This window comes from Colletotrichum abscissum (genome assembly GCF_030869225.1).
Source record: "Colletotrichum abscissum strain IMI 504890 chromosome Unknown Scaffold_67.1, whole genome shotgun sequence".
In the NCBI taxonomy this organism is placed as follows: Eukaryota; Fungi; Ascomycota; class Sordariomycetes; order Glomerellales; family Glomerellaceae; genus Colletotrichum; species Colletotrichum abscissum.
The window spans coordinates 1-19,314 of NW_026850511.1; the positions used below are offsets into that span (position 1 = coordinate 1).

General features: G+C 54.5%; 9 protein-coding genes across 9 annotated transcripts; 5 read left to right on the forward strand and 4 right to left on the reverse strand.

Annotated features, from left to right (window-relative positions):
• Positions 1 to 933: 933 nt before the first annotated feature.
• On the reverse strand, positions 934 to 1,206 carry CABS01_15434 (uncharacterized protein; the record flags this gene model as incomplete). Its single annotated transcript, XM_060548769.1, has 1 exon — positions 934 to 1,206. The coding sequence occupies one exon, from the start codon at positions 1,204 to 1,206 to the stop codon at positions 934 to 936; it is 273 nt and encodes a 90-aa protein (XP_060391759.1).
• A 1,468-nt stretch (positions 1,207 to 2,674) lies between these two features.
• On the forward strand, positions 2,675 to 3,603 carry CABS01_15435 (uncharacterized protein; the record flags this gene model as incomplete). Its single annotated transcript, XM_060548770.1, has 2 exons — positions 2,675 to 2,839; positions 2,911 to 3,603. The coding sequence occupies 2 exons, from the start codon at positions 2,675 to 2,677 to the stop codon at positions 3,601 to 3,603; spliced, it is 858 nt and encodes a 285-aa protein (XP_060391760.1).
• A 326-nt stretch (positions 3,604 to 3,929) lies between these two features.
• Positions 3,930 to 7,900, reverse strand: CABS01_15436 (pre-mRNA-splicing factor rse-1; the record flags this gene model as incomplete). Its single annotated transcript, XM_060548771.1, has 3 exons — positions 3,930 to 5,244; positions 5,430 to 7,509; positions 7,657 to 7,900. The coding sequence occupies 3 exons, from the start codon at positions 7,898 to 7,900 to the stop codon at positions 3,930 to 3,932; spliced, it is 3,639 nt and encodes a 1,212-aa protein (XP_060391761.1).
• Positions 7,901 to 8,231: 331 nt separating this feature from the next.
• CABS01_15437 (uncharacterized protein) lies at positions 8,232 to 9,853 on the forward strand (the record flags this gene model as incomplete). Its single annotated transcript, XM_060548772.1, has 3 exons — positions 8,232 to 9,060; positions 9,110 to 9,767; positions 9,823 to 9,853. 3 exons carry the CDS (start codon positions 8,232 to 8,234, stop codon positions 9,851 to 9,853), a joined length of 1,518 nt encoding a protein of 505 aa, XP_060391762.1.
• Positions 9,854 to 10,745: 892 nt separating this feature from the next.
• Positions 10,746 to 12,136, forward strand: CABS01_15438 (PXA domain-containing protein; the record flags this gene model as incomplete). Its single annotated transcript, XM_060548773.1, has 2 exons — positions 10,746 to 11,274; positions 11,331 to 12,136. 2 exons carry the CDS (start codon positions 10,746 to 10,748, stop codon positions 12,134 to 12,136), a joined length of 1,335 nt encoding a protein of 444 aa, XP_060391763.1.
• Positions 12,137 to 13,643: 1,507 nt separating this feature from the next.
• Positions 13,644 to 14,240, forward strand: CABS01_15439 (uncharacterized protein; the record flags this gene model as incomplete). The annotated part of the gene is made up of 1 exon (XM_060548774.1): positions 13,644 to 14,240. A coding segment is annotated over one exon (597 nt), but the record flags the coding sequence as incomplete, so codon positions are not given.
• A 709-nt stretch (positions 14,241 to 14,949) lies between these two features.
• Positions 14,950 to 15,039, reverse strand: CABS01_15440 (uncharacterized protein; the record flags this gene model as incomplete). The annotated part of the gene is made up of 1 exon (XM_060548775.1): positions 14,950 to 15,039. One exon carries the CDS (start codon positions 15,037 to 15,039, stop codon positions 14,950 to 14,952), a length of 90 nt encoding a protein of 29 aa, XP_060391765.1.
• An 82-nt stretch (positions 15,040 to 15,121) lies between these two features.
• On the forward strand, positions 15,122 to 15,520 carry CABS01_15441 (uncharacterized protein; the record flags this gene model as incomplete). The annotated part of the gene is made up of 1 exon (XM_060548776.1): positions 15,122 to 15,520. The coding sequence occupies one exon, from the start codon at positions 15,122 to 15,124 to the stop codon at positions 15,518 to 15,520; it is 399 nt and encodes a 132-aa protein (XP_060391766.1).
• A 221-nt stretch (positions 15,521 to 15,741) lies between these two features.
• Positions 15,742 to 17,549, reverse strand: CABS01_15442 (centromere binding protein B; the record flags this gene model as incomplete). Its single annotated transcript, XM_060548777.1, has 2 exons — positions 15,742 to 16,954; positions 17,011 to 17,549. The coding sequence occupies 2 exons, from the start codon at positions 17,547 to 17,549 to the stop codon at positions 15,742 to 15,744; spliced, it is 1,752 nt and encodes a 583-aa protein (XP_060391767.1).
• Positions 17,550 to 19,314: the final 1,765 nt, after the last annotated feature.

Genomic DNA, 19,314 nt, shown 5'->3' on the forward strand with positions numbered 1-19,314 from the left:
CTTGGTCCGAGCTGCGTGTTCCTGGATTCCTCTTGGTCATAGAATGTGATAGGGTTTGAAGCCATGTGAACTCCCCCCCCCCCCCCCCCCCCCCCCCCCCCTCGCCGTGTTGTTTGTTTTTTTTTTGTTGACGGATACGCGAGTCCTACTTCTCATTTGTTGATTTTTTTCCCGTCGGAGAGGCGATTAACAAGAGCTCATACCGTGGCCGTCAGCCAATTACTTGTAATAGCGCGGGTCGCAGCGGGGGACCCCCCCGCCCCCCCCCCCATCTCCAAGGCTTTTGGGACTTATGTTTTTCTTGCGGTAAAGCTACAGTCTCTGCGTTTTCCTTGGATTTCGATTCGGTGAGCCGACCTGGAAGTGACATATACGAGATTCTGGGCTGGTAAGAACATGTGTTGTGTGACCCCGAGGGTACGAGGGGTTGTCTGGACAAGTGATTGCTTTGACTTCGGCACTCGCTGACATGGAACCTGCCCGCCTGTCTGCCTTACCTTGCAAGGGCGGGTCTATTGGAAGGTGTACGCATGGAAAGAGCCGTGTGTGACTGCTGGCCCCCCCGTCTGGAACCTTTGCGAGATTGATATTAAAAAGACGGGGAAAAGAATCTGGGGCACCGCCGCCCCCCGTTTCGTTTGACTTGAGTGATTGCAATTTTTGTTGCTGCCCTGCTACTACGCCGTATACTCCGCAGTGGGTTACGCTTTTGTGCGTCCTGTTTTTTTGTGACCAGGGGCATGTGGACGTTTCCATGACCTAATGATAACCCGTTCGAAGCTGAGCTGTTGGTCCACCGTGACTGCGGGAGATGGATCGTTTGGGGGCGGAGAGAGAGAGAGAGAGGAGGTTGGGTTCGGTGTCCCGTGAAGGGCCCAGTTTGTTCCCACCGAGGGCATCCGGGAATTACGTAAGTAGGACTTTTTCTTGACTTTATAGAGACGGGGGCTTGTTCCAGGTATCCGCGTGAGATTGTGATTTTATCTTGTTGCTCTTTCCGTATGCAATGTTTGTAAGAGAGATGCCTGTTTGGGAGGTATAAGTGTAGAGATGGAGAGCCAAGAGGGAGGGTAGACGGGGAATGGATTCCGGAACGCTGGGGAAGAGAGACCGGGAGGCCGGGGCGGCAGAGACGGGGTTTCGGAACGGCGGTTGGCTTGGTTGACGAGGGGCCCTTGGGTCTGGACCGGGTGCGGGATTCGACATGTTGGTTCAGACGTACGTACGTACGTATAGAGGCTTGGCTTGGGACAGGCCAAGGAGGCGTATGGCTTGGTAACTGTGACGTGGTTCCTCAACGGCTTGTAGAGCGATTTCGGCGAGGGAGTTTGATACGCTTCTAGATCTAGAGAATGGGCTGGACGAAATGAGCGGTTTCGAGCGAAGGCGGGTCGCTCGTTATTCTCATGACAAGGGGCAAGCTCCCGGTGAGCTGAGATATTGGGGGGCTTCTCAAAGTTCATGAACCGGAGCAAAACATGAGCGCAATTGGTTGTATCACGTTCACCTAGTCATGTTCTGAATCATCGAGAGATTGTGTATTCGCTGGTACGTATCAGGTAATGATGATGTTTTCATATTGCAAGCACCTGATCAGTTCCTCGTGTCAGGTTCACCGCGTGTTCAGTATACGTATACCGTCCAGCTTATATTCAGCCACTGCCTTCAGGGAAGGAGGAATCGAGGTGCTTCTGTCAATTCATCGCGTCTCCAGTCATAAGAGGCACAAGGGGAACGTGGTCGAGGGGTACCTGGGGGAGTCGATGTACTAACTCAGAAACCGTCGAGCCATCAACCTAACCTTCTGTTCGATTCCCTATGCTTCTTCTTTTCCTCATTCAGGCATCATCTTCCACGCTTCATCGAAATGCTATATTCTCAGTCAGTCTCGGTCACGCTGAGAAATGACTACGTGTGAATTGAGAGCTGGCTGGCTGCCGATGTTTCGATATGAGCACAATCGACAGCCGGTCGAAGTCACGCAAGGCGATGCACAGGAACGATGGGAAAGCAAGAGTATGAGGCAATCCCGCAAGCCCCTCCTTTGAAATGCTGTCAGCTTGGGGAACACGTTGCAAGGTTTTCGTCAATTGCCTAGCTACTCAAGATACTTTACATCATGAAGTCTTTCGCCATTTTTTGAACCCCTTTTAACACCGCGCGTCAAGGAGACTCAGAATATTCATACGCACCTCTACCTGAGGTCATATTGCACCAAGTGAAGTGTGTCGTTGAAAGAATCGATTTCGTAGTCCAGGCACATCCATCATCAGTTCGGGAATTGATCAAGCGTGAAAGGGTTGCCATCGTCTTACACGAAGTACGAGCCATCCGATCACTCTGTGCTCGCTTATCAGTGGCTACCTTAGCAAAAATGCCTGACCGGATGGAAGACGTCAGTCGAAACGCCGGCCAACTCGGCCGCGGTGGCGGTGCGGAGTAGTGGGGGTGGCAAGACAGCGGGGGGGGGGGGGGGGGAGAGAGCCCGTGACACCAGGCCGTTCAACGGCTCATCGTCGCGGACTAAGGTTCACGCAACTTCCCGGCCCGTCGACACCTCCTTGAATTCGCAGGAAACGCGTCATGCAGGGCTTCTTGACCATCTTGTTGGGAATACTCAAGGTAGACGAAGAAGCGAAATAATCGTAAACCCCGTCGTCCATCTTCAAAAATCATGAAGGTCACCGACGCAACCATAAATCCATCCGACGAAGCTTGCTGCACCTGCGCGAAGCTGCTCAGCTCCGTGCCGAGGTACAGCGCTGTCACCGAGAAGCCTCTCCCGGACGATAGGCGACTCGAGTGCTGCGCTCGTGTAATCTGCGGGAACTGTATCCATGTGCGTCCGCCGGACAAATGCTCACATCACAAATCCCGCCACTGGAAACAGAACGCTGACCAGTAATACAGGAAAACACCCGCTTCGCATCCTACTGCCCATACTGCCAGACATCCACAGCGCCCTCAGTGCTGCCCCCGAACCTCAAAGACCCGCCGTCGTACACCTCTGTCCCGCCAACCCACCACCTCTCCTCCGGCGCCCCGGCGGCCCCGCCCCCGCCCTACACATACACCTCACCCGACGCCGGAGTCGACGAAGAACTCAACGAAAAGAGCAGCGGCTCCTCCTCCTCAACCGCCACGCCCCCCGAAGACACCCTCCACTTCCTAAACCACGACACGGACACAATCGCCTCCCTCTCCCTCCGCTACGGCGTCCCCGCCGCCGTCCTCCGCCGCAGCAACAACATCACCAGCGACCATCTCCTCCACGGCCGCCGCACCGTCCTCGTCCCGGGCGCCTACTACGCCGCCGGCGTCAGCCTCTCCCCGCGACCCGTCGAGGGCGAGGAAGAGGAGCTGCGCAAGAGCCGCATCCGCCGCTTCATGACGGGCTGCAAAGTCTCCGACTACGACGTCGCCGTGCTGTACCTCGAGCAGGTCGGCTACGACCTCGCCGCCGCCATGGAGGCGTACGCCGACGATGAGGCGTGGGAGAAGAGTCATCCCGTCCAGGACGGCGGCGGCAGCGGCAGCAGGGGGAAGAACAAGTCCAAAGCTGCACCGCGGAATCGGGGCCCGTTTTGGAGGGGATCTGCGTAACAGGGGTTGGATGTACGGAGTCGGATGAGTGGGAACTCGATTTGTTTGCCCACGTAGGCTCACTGGTTGCGAAACGGAAATTGGGAACGGGCGTTTGGGCACTTTTGGTATTATTAGAGCTCTTCTTCATTGCGTCGTCATCATGTCCTCAACCATCTGTATGGCTCTGTTTGGCCTGTATGAAAACGCCGCTACCATATACCGTTGTAACGCTTTGTACACAATACACGTGACATATCCCGATACCTCCTATGCGAGATGTACTCGATCGGTGAATGTGTCCGCAAATAGAAAAAAACAAAAACCCCTCCCGGCCAAGGAAGCCCTTAGAAGGCAGATCTTGTTCGAATGTCTGAAATCTTCCTCTCAATCTCTCTCACTGAGCGGTCAAGTTCACCGGCAATCATCTGCTTCTTTTCGCTAGGCAGAAGGGTGTACCTCTCACATAAATCACCATCAATGACGCCTTTGACGGGGACGTAGTAACCACGGTACATGAGGTGATCCCTTCCGGCGAGCGGCGCGTCCTCGGTACGCATGTGCTGCTCGAGATTCTGGAAGAAGTCCACGTCCTCGCGGGTCACGAATGGAATGAAGACGCCGATAGTACCGTTGATACCGCTCCAGAGTAGAATGTCCTGGCCACCGACGACCAAACTTGTTTTGGTGATGCTGGTAGGAACATCTTGAGTGTAGGAGTGGCCTAGGAGGTTCAGACGGTGTGGTGTGCCGTGGAGATAGTCTCTCGTGTTGAGGAGATGAAGGCCGCCTGACTCCTCGTCGGCTTCTTGACTTGCCTTCTCAGGGCAGCGGACGAGGAACATGTTGCCAAACTTGTCGCCTCCAACAACCGATTCGTAGTCCACCATTGCGGTGCATGTAACCCACCTGGAGATGGTGTCGTCGACAAAGGGAATGAGCTTGTTAGTCGTCGCCTTATAGACGACGTATGTGATGCCATGCTGGACGTCACCGACAACGATGCGGCTTCCTTGCGTGCTCAGAGACACAATCAACTGCGGAGCTACGTCCGCTTGGGCCTTTCTGAGCATCTGTCTCAGGCCGAGGTCATAAATCCTCAAGGTCTTGCCAACGCCCGCGAGTAGTCTGCCTTGGAAGCCAAGGAGCGCTGACGGAGGCTCTTCAACCTTTGTTTTGTGAATGAACTCTAGCTCGTGGCCATCCTCGCTGAAGCGGTAGACGTGGATGTAGCCTTCAGAGAACTGGCGAGGATTGACAACCATGTCCTTACCGGTGCCAACAATCAGGAAGCTTTCGTTGTCCTGGCTGGCAAACGACACGATCGCAGCGCTGACAGCTGCTTCGTTGTTGTCAAGGTCAACAGTCTGCAGAACCCGCTGATCCTCTGATAAGGGATCGATGACGCTGATGCAAGAAGCCCAGCGGCCTTTGCCCTTAGGGTACCCGAATTCGTCAGGCGGGAGCACCACAGCATCGCCATTGACGACACCAGGTTCTGCGATGAGCTTGGCCCGTAGGTCAGGTGGCAGCGTGTTGTTGTCTGCCTCGACCGTGTAAAACATGGGGTGTTCAGGATGCTTGAGTAGACGTCGCGGAGTGTAGGTGAGGGGTATCGACTTTTGTGTAATGGTGTCTCCTAGGTTCTCAATGGCAAAGATTCTAATCCTCTGCGTCAGTTATTGATCAAAAGAATTTGCATGCAGAAAATAACAAGGCTGAAGAATGACTCAGTAGGAACAATTGGTATGTTGCGTAAGACCTCATGGCGCTTTGGCATAGGATCCCAAATTTCTCATCATGTCATGTAAAGGAAACGAGCTAAGAAACTCGTGATGCTTGCTTACCTTAATGATTGGCCCTGAATGCCAACGACACCTTCTTCGCACTGCTCGCTGCTGAAATTCCAGACCCATTCGAGGTCAACGTAGTTCAGTGGCGTCACCAGGAAGCCTCGAGTGATGGGATCAGAATAGCCAAGCCACGGACGGGAGCTCAACCCTATCACGCAGGTCCGTCCTTGAACAGTAGCTTGGAAAAGCCGCACCGGCTTGGGACCGAGGAACTTCTGCCTCGTATCCGTAAGCTCTCCAGTGATTTCGTCCAACACTGTACGGAGGTAGACACCAGAGTGAAGGCCGATGTGGAGGTAGAGTGTTGAGCCTCCGGACGAGGAGTCATCCATGGCAATGATTGCAAGGGATGATGGAGGAGCAGTCAAGGCTTGGACTGACTTGCTCTCCAGCGTCGACTCGGGGTCTAACGACAGGACACGTACAGTGCTGTCATCACAGCCCACAGCCAGGAACGAACTTCGCAGGCGTCCTTCGGGGATTTCACCCAAGCTCAGACATGTGACAGTTCCGAACATTTCCTTCTTCTCATCGTACTCGGCAAGGGATCCATCACCATCCATTTCGAAATAGACAATCTCACCCGAACTGAGTGCCACTGCTACCTGATGCTCGTTGGTGGTTGCCGCGACAATGGATCTGTGCTGCGGTGCGGCCCATTCGTTGACTTGGCCATGTCGGATGTGACGAATGCCTTTGGGATGGACCTGAATGAGGCCGTCTTCGCCCAATAACTGTGCTGCCAAGGTCGGCACAGATGTCAGGAAACCGGAATCACTGACCTCCTCTACCGTTTCACCGATACTCAAAACCAGAGTTCCGTTGGTGAAAGATAGCACAATATACGCATCGTATTGATCGCCGCGGCTCAGCTTGAGAGTCCAAACCGCCGAAGGGATGCCGGGCAGTTCGGACGCCACAATCTCGTTGACTTCCAAGCCATGCTTCAACATCCTGAATGTGCTACGGGCACCGTTGCCGCAGGCTGTGTAGATTTGTGGTGCATCCTCACCAGTCAGGTTGGCCACCTTACAGTCGAGAAGGGGGTTCATGGAGTCAATGCTCTCGACTGAAGCAAGATTCTCCAGCGGTCTGGGATGGAAGTAGACCGCTTCGTAACCAGCCCTAGGGTCTGTTGGGAAGTTGTCGCTTGAGAATTCCAGTTCCTCGTCGTCGTCTCCGAGCTTCTCGAACTGGTAGAATTGGTGGTTGCCAAATTGGCTGGCAGCGTAGAGGAAACCGCTCTTGAGAATGCAGAGGCTAGATGATACCGGCACCGTGTCGAAGTACTTGATCTTAAGCCGCTTCACTTCGCCGGTGGGATTGCCATCTGCATCCTCAACCATATCGAGGGTCGCCTTGAAAAGGTCCCCATCTTCAGTCTGCAAGAGGAAGAAAAAGGCGCCGGCACTACCTTTCAGCTTGTGCATGACGCCAGACACCACGTGCCGCTTCCTGGACGGGTCTTCCGTTGCACCTCTTCGGCGCGGAATGGGCACACGGAAGGCTTCCTGGTTGGAGTGCCTGTATGTGATGTTTTCCTCTCCACAAACCAAGACTCCACTGGGGCCATCTTGACCACCTGGGACTTGGAACAGCAGCGAAGCCGTGGGATCGACGGGTTCGGACCATTTCCGGACGACGTGGTTCAATCCCAAGTCCAACTCATAGTACACCAGCTGAGTCTCTGCTTCCCGAGCTGCCTCTCCTGTAGGATCTTGGTCTGCCTCAGTGTACTCGATCTCGAGCGCAGCAAAGACTGGGTTGGCATAGCCGACGTCCAACGCGACCATGCATAGCACCAGGACTCCGGGCTTGTGTGCCTCGAGAGGCGACGAGATCGTGAGCTCGGCCTGCGAATTGCGGTTGAGGACGTATACGAGCTTATTCTTCTCGACTGACGCGATCATACACGCTCTGCCTTTCGGATCGCATGCAAGATATTCTCCAGGTATAACTCGTCGTACCCCAGACTTGCCAAAAGTCTCCAGATGCAGACGCTGAAACCGATTCTGCGCTGGAATGTACTCGACGATTGTGATCCTTCCAGAGTCAGTCGCAAGGATGAGATAGTCTTGACGCAAGGTCAGCAAAGTCCTTTGGCAATCAAGTCTCACATCCGAGGTCGAGCGACATTGACTGCATTGACACCTGTCGCGACCGGCAAGCTTCTCAAATCACTAAGTGAAGCTTAAAATGGAATGTGGGACACGAGACATACCTTTGTTGCTTCCAGCCAAGCGGAAGGCGGCCATAGATCTGATGATGCCGAAAATATCGTGCGAGAGGAGCGTGATGACCTTCCCCTGTGACGGATCCGGGCGAAGCAAAGTCAACCGCGACCCTGATGCTGTCACAATGTTCTGCTCCTTGGTGCCAGAAAACTGACCCAGCACCGCCTGTGTGACATTGGTAGGCGATTGAAGGGTCAGGGAGTAAAGAAACATGTTCGAGGTCGTCGCCATGTTTGCAGGTGAGCGCAGATAGCCTGCGCGGCCTCAAAATTCGAGCTCGAATGGATGGGCGATGCAGAAGACGCGATGGTGTTTTTGGAGCGATGGTGGGTTGGGAGGCTGGAAAGCTCCAGCGCGAAATTTCAGAAGCTCCAGGTTCCCACTTGGCGCCTGAGACCTGCGTGGTGGAGACCCGCGGCGTCGGCATCTTGTTGATCCGAGCTCCCCGAAATTTCGGGTCGGCCCCGTCGTCGATACAGAGCTCTCTGGAAGCTTGTGAGAGAGGGAGGATTCTTGGTGTCAACGCAGGCTGCAACTGGACTTACGTATACCATCGGGCGTCATGGAGCCGGCTTTCAGAAGAGCAGCGTCAAGCGCTTGCGGGCAATGCTCTGCAGCATTGAGAAGGCAATTGATTGCCAACGGAGTCCCTAGAATCACCCCTCGCATCGCATCAGTCCACTCGACCCGAAGCCTCCATTCCACCGTTTCTAGGAGATCGCAGGCCAACAATGTGCCCACAAGACAATTTTCTTCGTCCCCGAAAGCCTCGAGCGAGGCGGCAGCTGTAAAGCCCTCTACCAACGAATCGTCGACCCCCAAGCTCCGATCAGACGACCTGTTCCACTCTTTCACGAATTCACCCATCCCGGAGATTCGACGACGTGCGGCTTTCATGCGCCAACATGCCTACTGTTCTCACCCCGATCATCGCGCGACAAGGGTTCCGACCGTCGCACCCCATGACGAGGAGAAGCAATCGCAAACGGGTCAGCTGGCGCCGGCGCACGTCGATTTTGAGTGTCCTGATTGTGGAATTCCCGTCTCCTGTAGCAAGGAGCACTGGATGGACGATTACGAGGCTCACCTCGAGATCTGCGATACTTTGAGGGAGATCAACGAGGATGACCATGACCTACGATCTGGCCGGACCTTCCCGGAGTTCGTTATGGCAGATGATCAGATGCCCGAGGCGGTCGTCAACATGACCAACTGGGACACCTTCATGTACAGCCGCGAGTTCGAGGCTATCAATGATGAGCGCAGCATGCGACAGGTCACGAAGATGCTCACATACCCCATCACAATTGGCAGTGTTCTGCATGAGTTGAGCCCTTACAGCGTCAAGCAGGGGGAGAGGTTGACGAGCGAGGGTTTGAAGAGTTTGAGTGGTGAGTCAGTTGCATAATTCACAAGTGCGATGAGCTGACAAGAAGGCAGCTTTGCGGTATACTCTTCATCCTCCTCTTTCCGGGAAGGGTACTACCATGAAGGAACTTCGTCCTGAGGCACCTCCCGTGAGAGTCTTCTGCTTGGGAGCGCGTGCCGAATCATCCCTGCCCAGAAACGTCTGGCTCCAGCTTGCTCATCTCTTCCCAGAGAGCAAGATTCATCTGATCTTCATTGGCCCCGAAAGCATGGCTAACCGAGACGATGAATTCCCTCTGCCGCAGCGGACGCCCGAGAACCCATTTGGTATGGTAATCGAGGACCGGATATCGCACAAGATGAAGATCAGCACCATCGTGGACTACTACCACACCATCCATAAGACCGGATACTTTGCGCCTTACGACCCGTACTTTGACTGCTTCTGCCTCTTCCATCCTGGTTTGGGCCATCCCGCAAGCAGCCACGAGTGGACCGAGACGCTTCCTATGCTTCTGGAGACCAAGGTCCCGATCATTGCTACAGGTTACACCCAATTTGATATGGAGAGAGATATCGAATGGGTCAGAAAGACCGCTGCTGGCGAGTTTGATGTTCTGTTGGAGCCTGGCGAAAACCTTTTCCGCAGCTTGAGGTGGGATCTGAATGACCTGGATCCCCAGGACGTCAGCTGTGGAAACTGGGGAGTGTGGGCGTTCCGTGGAAAGAGGTATGCAATGCACAGTCGCCATTGATGTGGTCGGTCGCTAACAAGGAATACCTAGGTATGAGACGACTAAGAAGGATGACGAGTAGACGCTCGTCATATTGCTGATGAATCAAAATGGGAATGAAGTTGGACCACTTATAGAGGTTCTGTAAATAAGTGTATCATACTCACCGGCATGTGCATTGTATAACACGAAAGGGGGGAGAAAAATCAAGACCAAGTCGACTCTGTAATCAATTTTGCTGTAAAATGTGTCCTACCTCCTCTTCATGACTGACTATCCGATCCAAGAATTGTATGATCTGTACCGAAGATACTGCGAGGATCATGACGCACGAAGATCACAGAGTGAAGGACAGCTACGGCTAAGTATAACGCTGTTCGGAATTCGACTTGAACATGTGCGTAGTATTCAGTCATGCTACTGAGCTGTGTTAAGATGGGGCGATTCTCGACGTTTTCTGTTGCGCCAACCTTGCACCAAAGACAAGGTAGGTAGGCTGACTCGCATTAGCAAGGCAAGACAAGCGCATGCGTTGTCAAATGTTCCGGCAGGTCGGGTCCGGTGGCCGGGGCAAGTGCCGGGTTGTCCTCTGCAGATGCGGGCCACTCCGGCAGGTGCCTCCTTAATGGAATGGAAGGGACCTAAGGCAAGGTGCCTTATGTAAGGCGCCCGCCCTGGCGGTCCTAGCGGCCTGCAGAGCACAGGGCCACGGCCATTGAGCCGCTAAACGCACCTGCAACGGGAGACAAGCCCTTCCTTGTAACCGACCAGCACCGGGGGGCAGGTCCCCAGTTTCCGCCTGCTGTCACTCGACCACCTCACAGATCAGCGTCGTCCGAAATCTTGCTGGCTGCAAGTCAAACTTGACGACAGCTCACTCTCGCGACTTTTGACTGCCACCGTCAAAGGCTTACACGCTACAGACTTCGAAGCTTCGTACCATGAGAGTGTGGTCGCGCCAACCATAGACGGCCATGGCAGCTGTCGCTACCCCTCGCGCTCCGACGCCGCGACCGAAAGCCCCCGCGACCGTCAGCTTCTTGAACGATCCGGCCGCGGCCGCTCCTACACCTCTGGCCACCCCCGGCGCCGAACGAACCCGCCCTCCGCTACAGACCAATCCTTCCGCTCGCCGATCTGCTCGACCTACTCCTACAGACTATCTCTCCGACAAAGCAACCGCCGCCTTCATCCGCCGTGTCCTGTGCTCCAAGCACCTCGCCGAAAGGGGGAGGGCAACACCGTCCCCGATCGAGGAACTACTGCCACCCCTGACCAGCCGAAACGATGTCGATCTTCAGCTATACGCACTCATATCTGTGATTCTGAGGGAATACGTACAAGTGTGGTACAGCAAAATCACACCCGATGACACTTTTGTAGACGAAATCGTCCAAATAATCGCCCATTGTACAAGGGCCCTGGAGCAGAGATTGCGAAAGGTCGACCTCGAGAGCCTTTTGTTTGACGAGCTTCCCGATTTACTGGATAGACATATCCTCGGTGAGTCAAGACATGCAAATTATTAGGCCAGTCTTTCACTAACGTCCACTCGATAGCCTACCGCGCGGCGCATGATCCGGTGTCTCGACCACCAACTGAAATAGACCCACGAGAAATCTATCATTCACTATGCCCTTTGGCTCCTTTGACGCCCATACCTCGCCCCGAAGACCCCTCGTCTGTTGCGAGACAGCAAGAGAACGAGACGCTTTATCGTCAGCTGTTGGTACAGGGCGTCCTGGCTGTTCTCCTACCGACCGAAGACCTCGAAAACGATTGCTTGACCTCTCTCGTTGGCCAAATCTTCTCTGAGCTCATCATTGGCAACGTCCTCGCCAATCGTCTTTCGCAACCATGGCTCATTTACGAAATATTTATCATCCTCACCAGAGTTCTCGACAGGAAAGCATCAGAGCCTATCGAAGAGGGAGTGGCGGAGGCGTTGCAGGCCGGGTCAACATGCGCCCTCCCCAGGCCTGTTCGTCGCAGTTGGTCCATTCAGGGCGCGTTCTGGTCGCTCGTACAATGGTCATTTCTCGCTTTCTCGACTGTCCGCTTCCTCGTCATCACTCTCGCAATGTCTTCATCCCTGCCACCAAGGTTAGACGGCGAGCTGAATGAAAAGGACCAAGTGACTGGTCAAATATCGCATTCGAAGACGTTGAATCCTCCAGCTAGCTCGAACGAAGGGCAGCCTGTCAAAACACCCATTGCTGCCTTCAAGCTGTGGAGTTGCGTAGCAGATTTGATCGAAATGGACTCTCGCATGCCTTGGTTGAGTGGAATCATGTCACTTTTCCAGCTCGGGGCAATGAGCGGCCCAGGACGTATTGCTGGTCTCAATGGAGCCATGGACAGGTAGGCAACCATCACTTTGTTTCTCCCTCTCCTTCTCTAGCAATCTCACGTCACACCGCATGAGGTTCAAGTCACTGGATCTCAACCAGCTCCAGTGAGCAATCAGCAGCGCCCCGTCAGGCGAGTGAGTGAGACGGGATGGCTTTTCCTACGACAGCCTAGTTGGCTGCACTGTGGATGGATTTGTGGATGAGTTGATACGGGCTATGGCGACACACACCTTGGGGTGCACGCAGCGATGGGGGTCGAGTCTCTTGCAGGACTGCGCGAAAAAGCCGAAATATGCTGTGTGACATTCACACCTGGCCCATTCTGCGACCCAACCCTGACTTGACCTCGTCCCCCCGAATCCTCAAAACATGCGGTTGCATCCCAAGGACCTCGTGGCTTCCGACCAATCGCAGCCGGCGTCAACTTTGCTCGCCTCCGATTGCTCGATGGGCCCTCGCGGGGCTGCGCTTCCATCCACCAGCAAGCCTCATTTACGCGCCCAAGTCCAACAGCGAGCATCATTTGGCAGGGGTTCATTTTCATCACCGTCATCTTCTTTGCCCAGCGCACGCCTACGAAAATACGACGCTTGGTCACCTACGGAAAGCTATCAGTCCTGCTGGCCTCCTGACGCCCCGCTGCGAAGTCGGTGGTGAAAGCGGCCTCGCATATCGGGACGCAAATCCTACCTGCGCGGCCTCTTTCACCATCTGGTCATGTTTGGGCTGATCGCAAGCTTCCGTCCCTGACCGCCAGCCGATGCGTATAATCAGGCCGGAACGGTCCAGGCCATGGGCAGTCACTCGATCCGTCCCGAAAAACGGGCTAGCAGCTTGCCGGTCCCCGCTCAGCGCCTAATTGCCTGCCCTCCATGGACCGATGCGAAGCTGGGCGGACTCAAGCTTGGGAGCTTAGCTGTATCCCGGCTGGCATTTCCGGGTCTCTGCGCATTGCCATGTGCTCACATACACCTCACCGCAATGGAAGGAACACATCTCGACATTAAGACCAATATCATCCACGCGCCTTCGACTACAGGACCAAATCAGAGCCTTCTAGACTGTCCCCATCGCCAGCAAAGGGCCTCAAAATCCAGATACACCTGCTCGTCAATCCAGGAAGCCATTGAGCCATCTCAACAACCAAAGACAACAACATCCGTCGCAATCTCGTCATCGGGGGGGGGGGGGGGGGGCGTCCCGCCCCCCCCCCCCCACCCCCTCGTCCCCCTTCCCCCCCCCGCCCCCCTCCCTCCTCTCCCCCCCCCCACCCCCCCCTCTCCCCCGTCCGCGCGGCGGGTGGGGGGGGGGGGGGGGGGGGCGCTCAGCTACCCCTGCTCTCAACCTCGTGTCACCTTGACCTAGCCGTCTCCATTCCTTTCCTGACATCCCTCCTTCTCTCACTTCCCCTCCCGCAGATCGTTGCTTCCCTTTGTCGGTTCACACAAAAGCCCCTGCAACCCCCCACACACTTGACCGTCGCGACTGTCCGAGTCGGAAGCATACCCGGGAAGAAGCTGACATGGAGCGCTTGCCGCGTCGAAATACAGGCTCATTTCGCACACCATTCACCAACGTCTTCTCGACGCCGCATTACTGCCAACCATTCTCCGCTCCATCCGCGCCGCTCTCTTCCCCAACAACGCCCCCGGCGTCTCGACCTTGGTGGCCCCCTCTTCCGACGAGGAGCTGCGTTCCTTACGCCGCAGGTGCGCTAGCGCCATGCTAGCCAGCATCCCGCCTTGGTTGGCTGGCCTGTATCTAGGCGGGCGAGGCCTTGGCTTCCGGTGGCGGTCCGGACCGGAGTCAAGGCCTGGTGCTGCTGATGATGCTGCTCCTTTGCCCATGAGCGAGAGCGAGGCCGATGTTCCTGGCAGGGGTGATGCCACTAACGGGAACAGAACTAATGATTTAGGTAATGAAAGTAAAGAGAATGAGGACGAGGATCAGCAGCGAATGCTGGCCGAGATCGAAGAGAGCATACTCGATATCTTCTCAGACGAATACTGCAACAAGCACTTGGTGTACAGCATCCTGGAGCTGATTCTGGTGAGACTGATGCCGGAGCTGGTGGAGAAGGGCGTCGTTGAACTCTGGGAGGAGCGTCTGAGTCTGTGACGGATAAATTATGAATGAGTTTCTATGCCTTTCTGCCTGTTTTAGATACCCTTGTTAGTCTGAAAAACGCATTTTGTAATTCCGCATGATGAAGCAGTGCATTCCTTCTTAGATAACGTTCCTCATCGGAACCTCAGAACATGACACATGGTCGGGGGCAGTCACAAACGCACTTTTGATCGTGAAAGGCAAGAGAAAATGGTTTTGTGATGTTCGTGTATTCGCAAACTGGTCGAGAGGGGGGGCAAGAGGGAGAGAATGACGAAGGAAAAAAAGGGGCATATCCCTAGGAAATCAAATGCAAAAGGGGCCGCCCTTTTTTTCGTTTTTTTTTTCCCCACGCAGACTCTTTGGCCGGGGCTAGATGATGAGTCTTTGCGTACGTGTCGCATCGTGCCTTTTCCCCTCAACGTTCCTTGAGCATCCCTCTGCCTTGTGTGTGCCTTCTCGACCTCTCGCCTTTCTTCGTTCCTAGCCCGTTGATCAATTATGATAACCCGTGCCCGGCTCAAAAAGCCTTTGCCCCTTTCCGTGACACCCGCCCCTTGTAGATACCGTGCCTGGCTGACCGGCCACCTCCCAACCAATCGGAATCCTCTCCTTGCTTCCTATCCTTGTCGCCTCACAGATGCAGAGAGTGTATAAGAGAAGGCTAGGATAATACAGTATCAAAATGGTGAAATGGTTGCGAATTTCGTGCTCGGGAAAACTATGGAGAGAGACAGATATGAACCAGAAAAAGAGAGAGAGTAAGGAAAAGATGACTATCGAAAACCAGGCTTGAATCGATATGGCGCATGGAGAATTTTGCGGTGTTTCGCGTGAGCGGAATGGTCTTCCCTCGAGGGGAGCGTGAGCGTCGATAAGAATGGGGTATATGGATGTCTCGACTGAAGTTTCGAATGGGATGGATAATAGTGATGCTGTTGTTTCAAGGTAATAGAGAAAATGTCTCCGCGCCGTTGTCTCTGGCCAGTGTCCACCCCGGTCCTGTATTGATAAGTTATAATTACTTGCCCATATTTCCAACTGTCGTGAGACTGTGGACCGGTGGTGGGAAGACACGGGCGCCCGAGATTATTGTCGCGAAGTCTGAAGCCTCAAGATCCAATCGAGAAAAGCCTCGGGGCTGTCGTGAGACATTGACCGTGTATTCCTGGGGTGTCATATTCCCCATGATAGGTATCGCCATTGTGAAGTGGGCTTTAGTTTTCCCAAAAATCGGAAATCCGGTCCCGGCGAGGGGGATGTGCTCTTTGCAGAACTCTCGTCGGGTCTAGAGATTGGTGAGACCAAAATGAAGGTCGTCGTCCTGTTGTAGATGCCCACGCATGCCATGCGCGGGATGGCCTGTTTCCCAATCCAGTCCAGAATCAAAGCAAACAAACAAACAAACGCCTTGAAGAATGACGAATAATATTCTTGCCGAAAAAGGAGATTATACGCGAGCTGATATGATTTTGCTTTGCAAAGTGATTTGCCGAAGCATCAGGCCGGGTGTTCATTGAGTTACGACGGGCTCGGACTTGACCCCTAGCGACATCGAGTGAACGTGTTGCGGTGCCATCTCGGTGTCTCCTTCAGGTATCCGGTCCAAAATGCCTAGGGATTGAGGTACCCCGGATTTCGCAAGCTGATGCTGTTGTAGGCGCAATTTTTCCGTCAACCTGACCATCACCACATACTCCGTTTGGTCCAACAAGGCTCCCCCATTGGTGCTTTGGATGTAACTCAGCAACGTGTCCGCAGCTTTTCGAGCATCCTCTTGTGTCGGTGATGTCGGAGATGACCCGGCTGGAGTCGTGGCTGATCGACCAGCCATACTACTGTTGCTGCTGCTGTGATGCAGATGCGGCGATGAAGTAATGGCGGTATCTAGGCCAAAGTGGGGTGCTGCCATTTCGTGAACCGGCGATTCCAAAGCAGAAGAAGGCGCCGTAGACGCCGGGTGATACTTGGGAGTCATGGGCTCGGTTGATGCGGCCTGGTTCATGTACTCCAGATCGAGAGTGGGAAAGGTTTGGCTTCTTGGTCTCTGAAAGTTTGAAGCAGCCCCTCCATGCAGTTGGCGTGACGTATCGTTGGGGAGGAACTGGCCGGCGTTGGGGTCAGGGGAGAATGTAAATGTGGCGGTGGGACTCATCGCACTTCCTGAGAAGGACGAGTTTCCCGCATCGGTTAACGCGCTGTTGAGAGACGTAGTGCTTTGCGAGTTGGTGTGTTTGTAGGCGCCGCTATCACCATATCCGACAAAACCGAGACCGTGAACAGCGTCCTCATCACTTCTGTCGGCCGAAAGTGGAGATGGGTGTCCTGTTGGCGATGCCGGTGAGATGCCGGATGCTCCAAGAGAGGGAGAGCCAGATAGTTTCGCGTGGTCTGTGATGTTCGTTTCCGATGCTCTTCGCAAGAGCTTCCCTGATACCAGAATGTTCCTCTGCTTGAACCTCTCCAACCAAGTGGTGTTGATGGACTTCATCTGGCTGGCCTCAGGTCCGCCGTTGGTGGTACGAGAAAAGTGCTTTGCTTGATCGAGAATCTCATCGTCGCTAGGTGTTAATCCGGCGTGTTGCTGTCTCCTGACCCATGCCGCAACGGCCCGATCGATGTCAGGAAACTTTCCCTTGGTGTGCCGCCTGCCAGCGGGAGATTGACTTCTGTCCGCCTCCGGGTTCAGGTACTTCTCTTTGTTGCGTAGAACCTTGGATACGGTGCTGGGATGTCAAGGTTAGAACTTCAACGCACTCTTCATGCACATGCTTGAACCCACCTTCGTTCAACGCCAAACATGGCGCCGATATCCGTCTGCTTCACGTTGGGATGCTCAGCAGCATACTGACACATTTTCTTCCGGTCGTCGTCGGTCAAGACCCTTCGCTGTTGCGGCTGCGGGCCGTTTGTCAGCCGTGTAGGCCTTGAAGGGGCTGGGGCAACGACGGGTGCCATTCCCAAGGGAGGTGCCGAATAGCTGTTGGGATTGGTCAACATGCTGGGCCACGTTGGCTGAGACGGGATCATGAGCATCGGTAGCTGGGCATGAGACTGTTGTTGATGAGTCTGCATCGGCTGCACAGGAGCTGGCGGAGGAGGCATTCTGCCGATTGACTCAGACGGTAATCCATGGGTGACTGATGGCATGAACGTGAAGCCTCCGAAATCCGACATGCTGTTCTGATGGCCGTATGGACTCATATCTCCCCAGCTCTCGGCGCCGAAGGTTGTGTGATTGTGGCCCATATGGGTGTCTTCGTCCTGGGTGAGGTGGTTGTCCTGGTCCATGGTGGCAGTCCCCACGATGGAGTTGTTCATTGCTTATATAACTGTAAGATGCGTATTCGATCCCCAAAATCCAACTTGGCAGTACTCAAAACGAGACTGTCTGGCTGGCCTGTTGTCGTAAAGTCCAGGTTCCAGGTTGGTGATTGCGAGGAGGGGTTCCGCCGAAGGCTTCGCCTTGACTGATGGGATGACACTCAGGCCAAGGGTGGGGATTGCTGGTCCCGACAGATGTTGGTGGGTTTGGCTTCAAGAAAGGAAGACACCATGCATGGCAGAGGTGGCCAATTGGTTCCTGAAAGCGCGCTGTGCAGGCGGTCTGCTTTGTAGGTCAAGAAGCCCTGGGCCTCTCAGGGTGACTCGATGCAAGTGCGTTGCAGGCTGCAGAGAGGTGTCGGGGGCAACGTCGTCTATGAGTTGGAGGGCCAGCTAGCCGTATGTCTCTCCGTGGGTTCCTTAAACGAGAAGTGCCGGTCTGGTGTGCGGGTTCTGGAGTTGGAGTTTGAGGTCGTGCTTAGAATGCGGGTGCAACACCAACAACCCTTTCCTGTCGCGGCAACCGCCAAGTTGGTTCTCTGCCGTATCAAGAACCCCCAGCGAGTACCCAGAGTCTGTTCTAGAGGGTTTCCTGACCGTATTACGGGTTGAAACCACCTGGATTAACCGGGCTCAGGTTGTTGTGCCGGTCTTTGGCGAGTTGGTCGGGTGCTGGCGAAGACACGCCTCGCAACGATAAACTAAGGATGGGAGGAAAGAGGGATGTTTGAGGGATGATCGACTATTGAAAGAGTGCTGTTCCTGGGGAGAAGGCTTGTCTGTCTATTCGGTCGACCAGTTGAGGGTGATGGCGAACGAGCCTGACAGGACTGGAAAGTCGGATCGGGCCACTCAGAAGGGGTGAATCAGACAGCGGTATGCTGCAAGAATCAGACGCCGCGACGCACAAGGCAAGGCTTGAAGGACAAAGCTAGCAGCTCGAGGTTGGGGTAGGCGGGCTTGTCTAGATAGTAATACTAGGTATCAGGCGCACGGAAGGATGAAGGTTGTGTGGGCGGCGGTGGGCCGCAGTGTACATATGTAGAAGCTCTGCAGGCAAAGCGACGGCGGATGCTTCCCATGCCTATGTAAGTACACTACCGGCAAGGGTCTGGGGTGTGTGTCTCGTCTTCTCCTGGGGGTGTGGTGGGTATGATTGAATCTCAGTAGAGCCGGGGTCTCGACTCGGCCCCTCGGGGTGTGTGGCAGTAAACCAGGCCTTACGAAGGATAAGATGAAGTTCTCTACGTACCACAACCGCGTGGTCATTAGGTAGACGTTGAGAGGCGATGGAGGAAAAGAGTAGACATGCGCAACGTCGGCCAGGTGAAAGTCTGGTTGATGAGCGATGTGTTGATCAAGACAATGAGAATGCAAATGCAACTTGCCCGTCAGAAGAAAGCGCCCGGCAACGAGAGTGGTTGTGATAGGCCTAAGAGAATGGTAAAGCCGCAAAGGTGCGACGTCAGGACTCGAGTACAGCACCGTCTTATGCATGAAGCATCATGATATTGGCAGGGAATGAGACAGAGTAGAATGGAGAATGGTTCCGCGAGGGCAGTAAAGAGATCCCTCGCAACCGGCGGGATTGAATGAGAGAGTCAAAGAGAGAAAAACGGGGACAAGGCAAATGCCGTCAAACTGAGTTCCAGGCAAATGGGGGATGATTGTTGACGTTGACGAGGTTGCGTATCTTCTGCGATGGTGTGAGTGTTTTCATCAATGAAGACATCATAGTCGGCCTAGAATTCATGTCTAGACC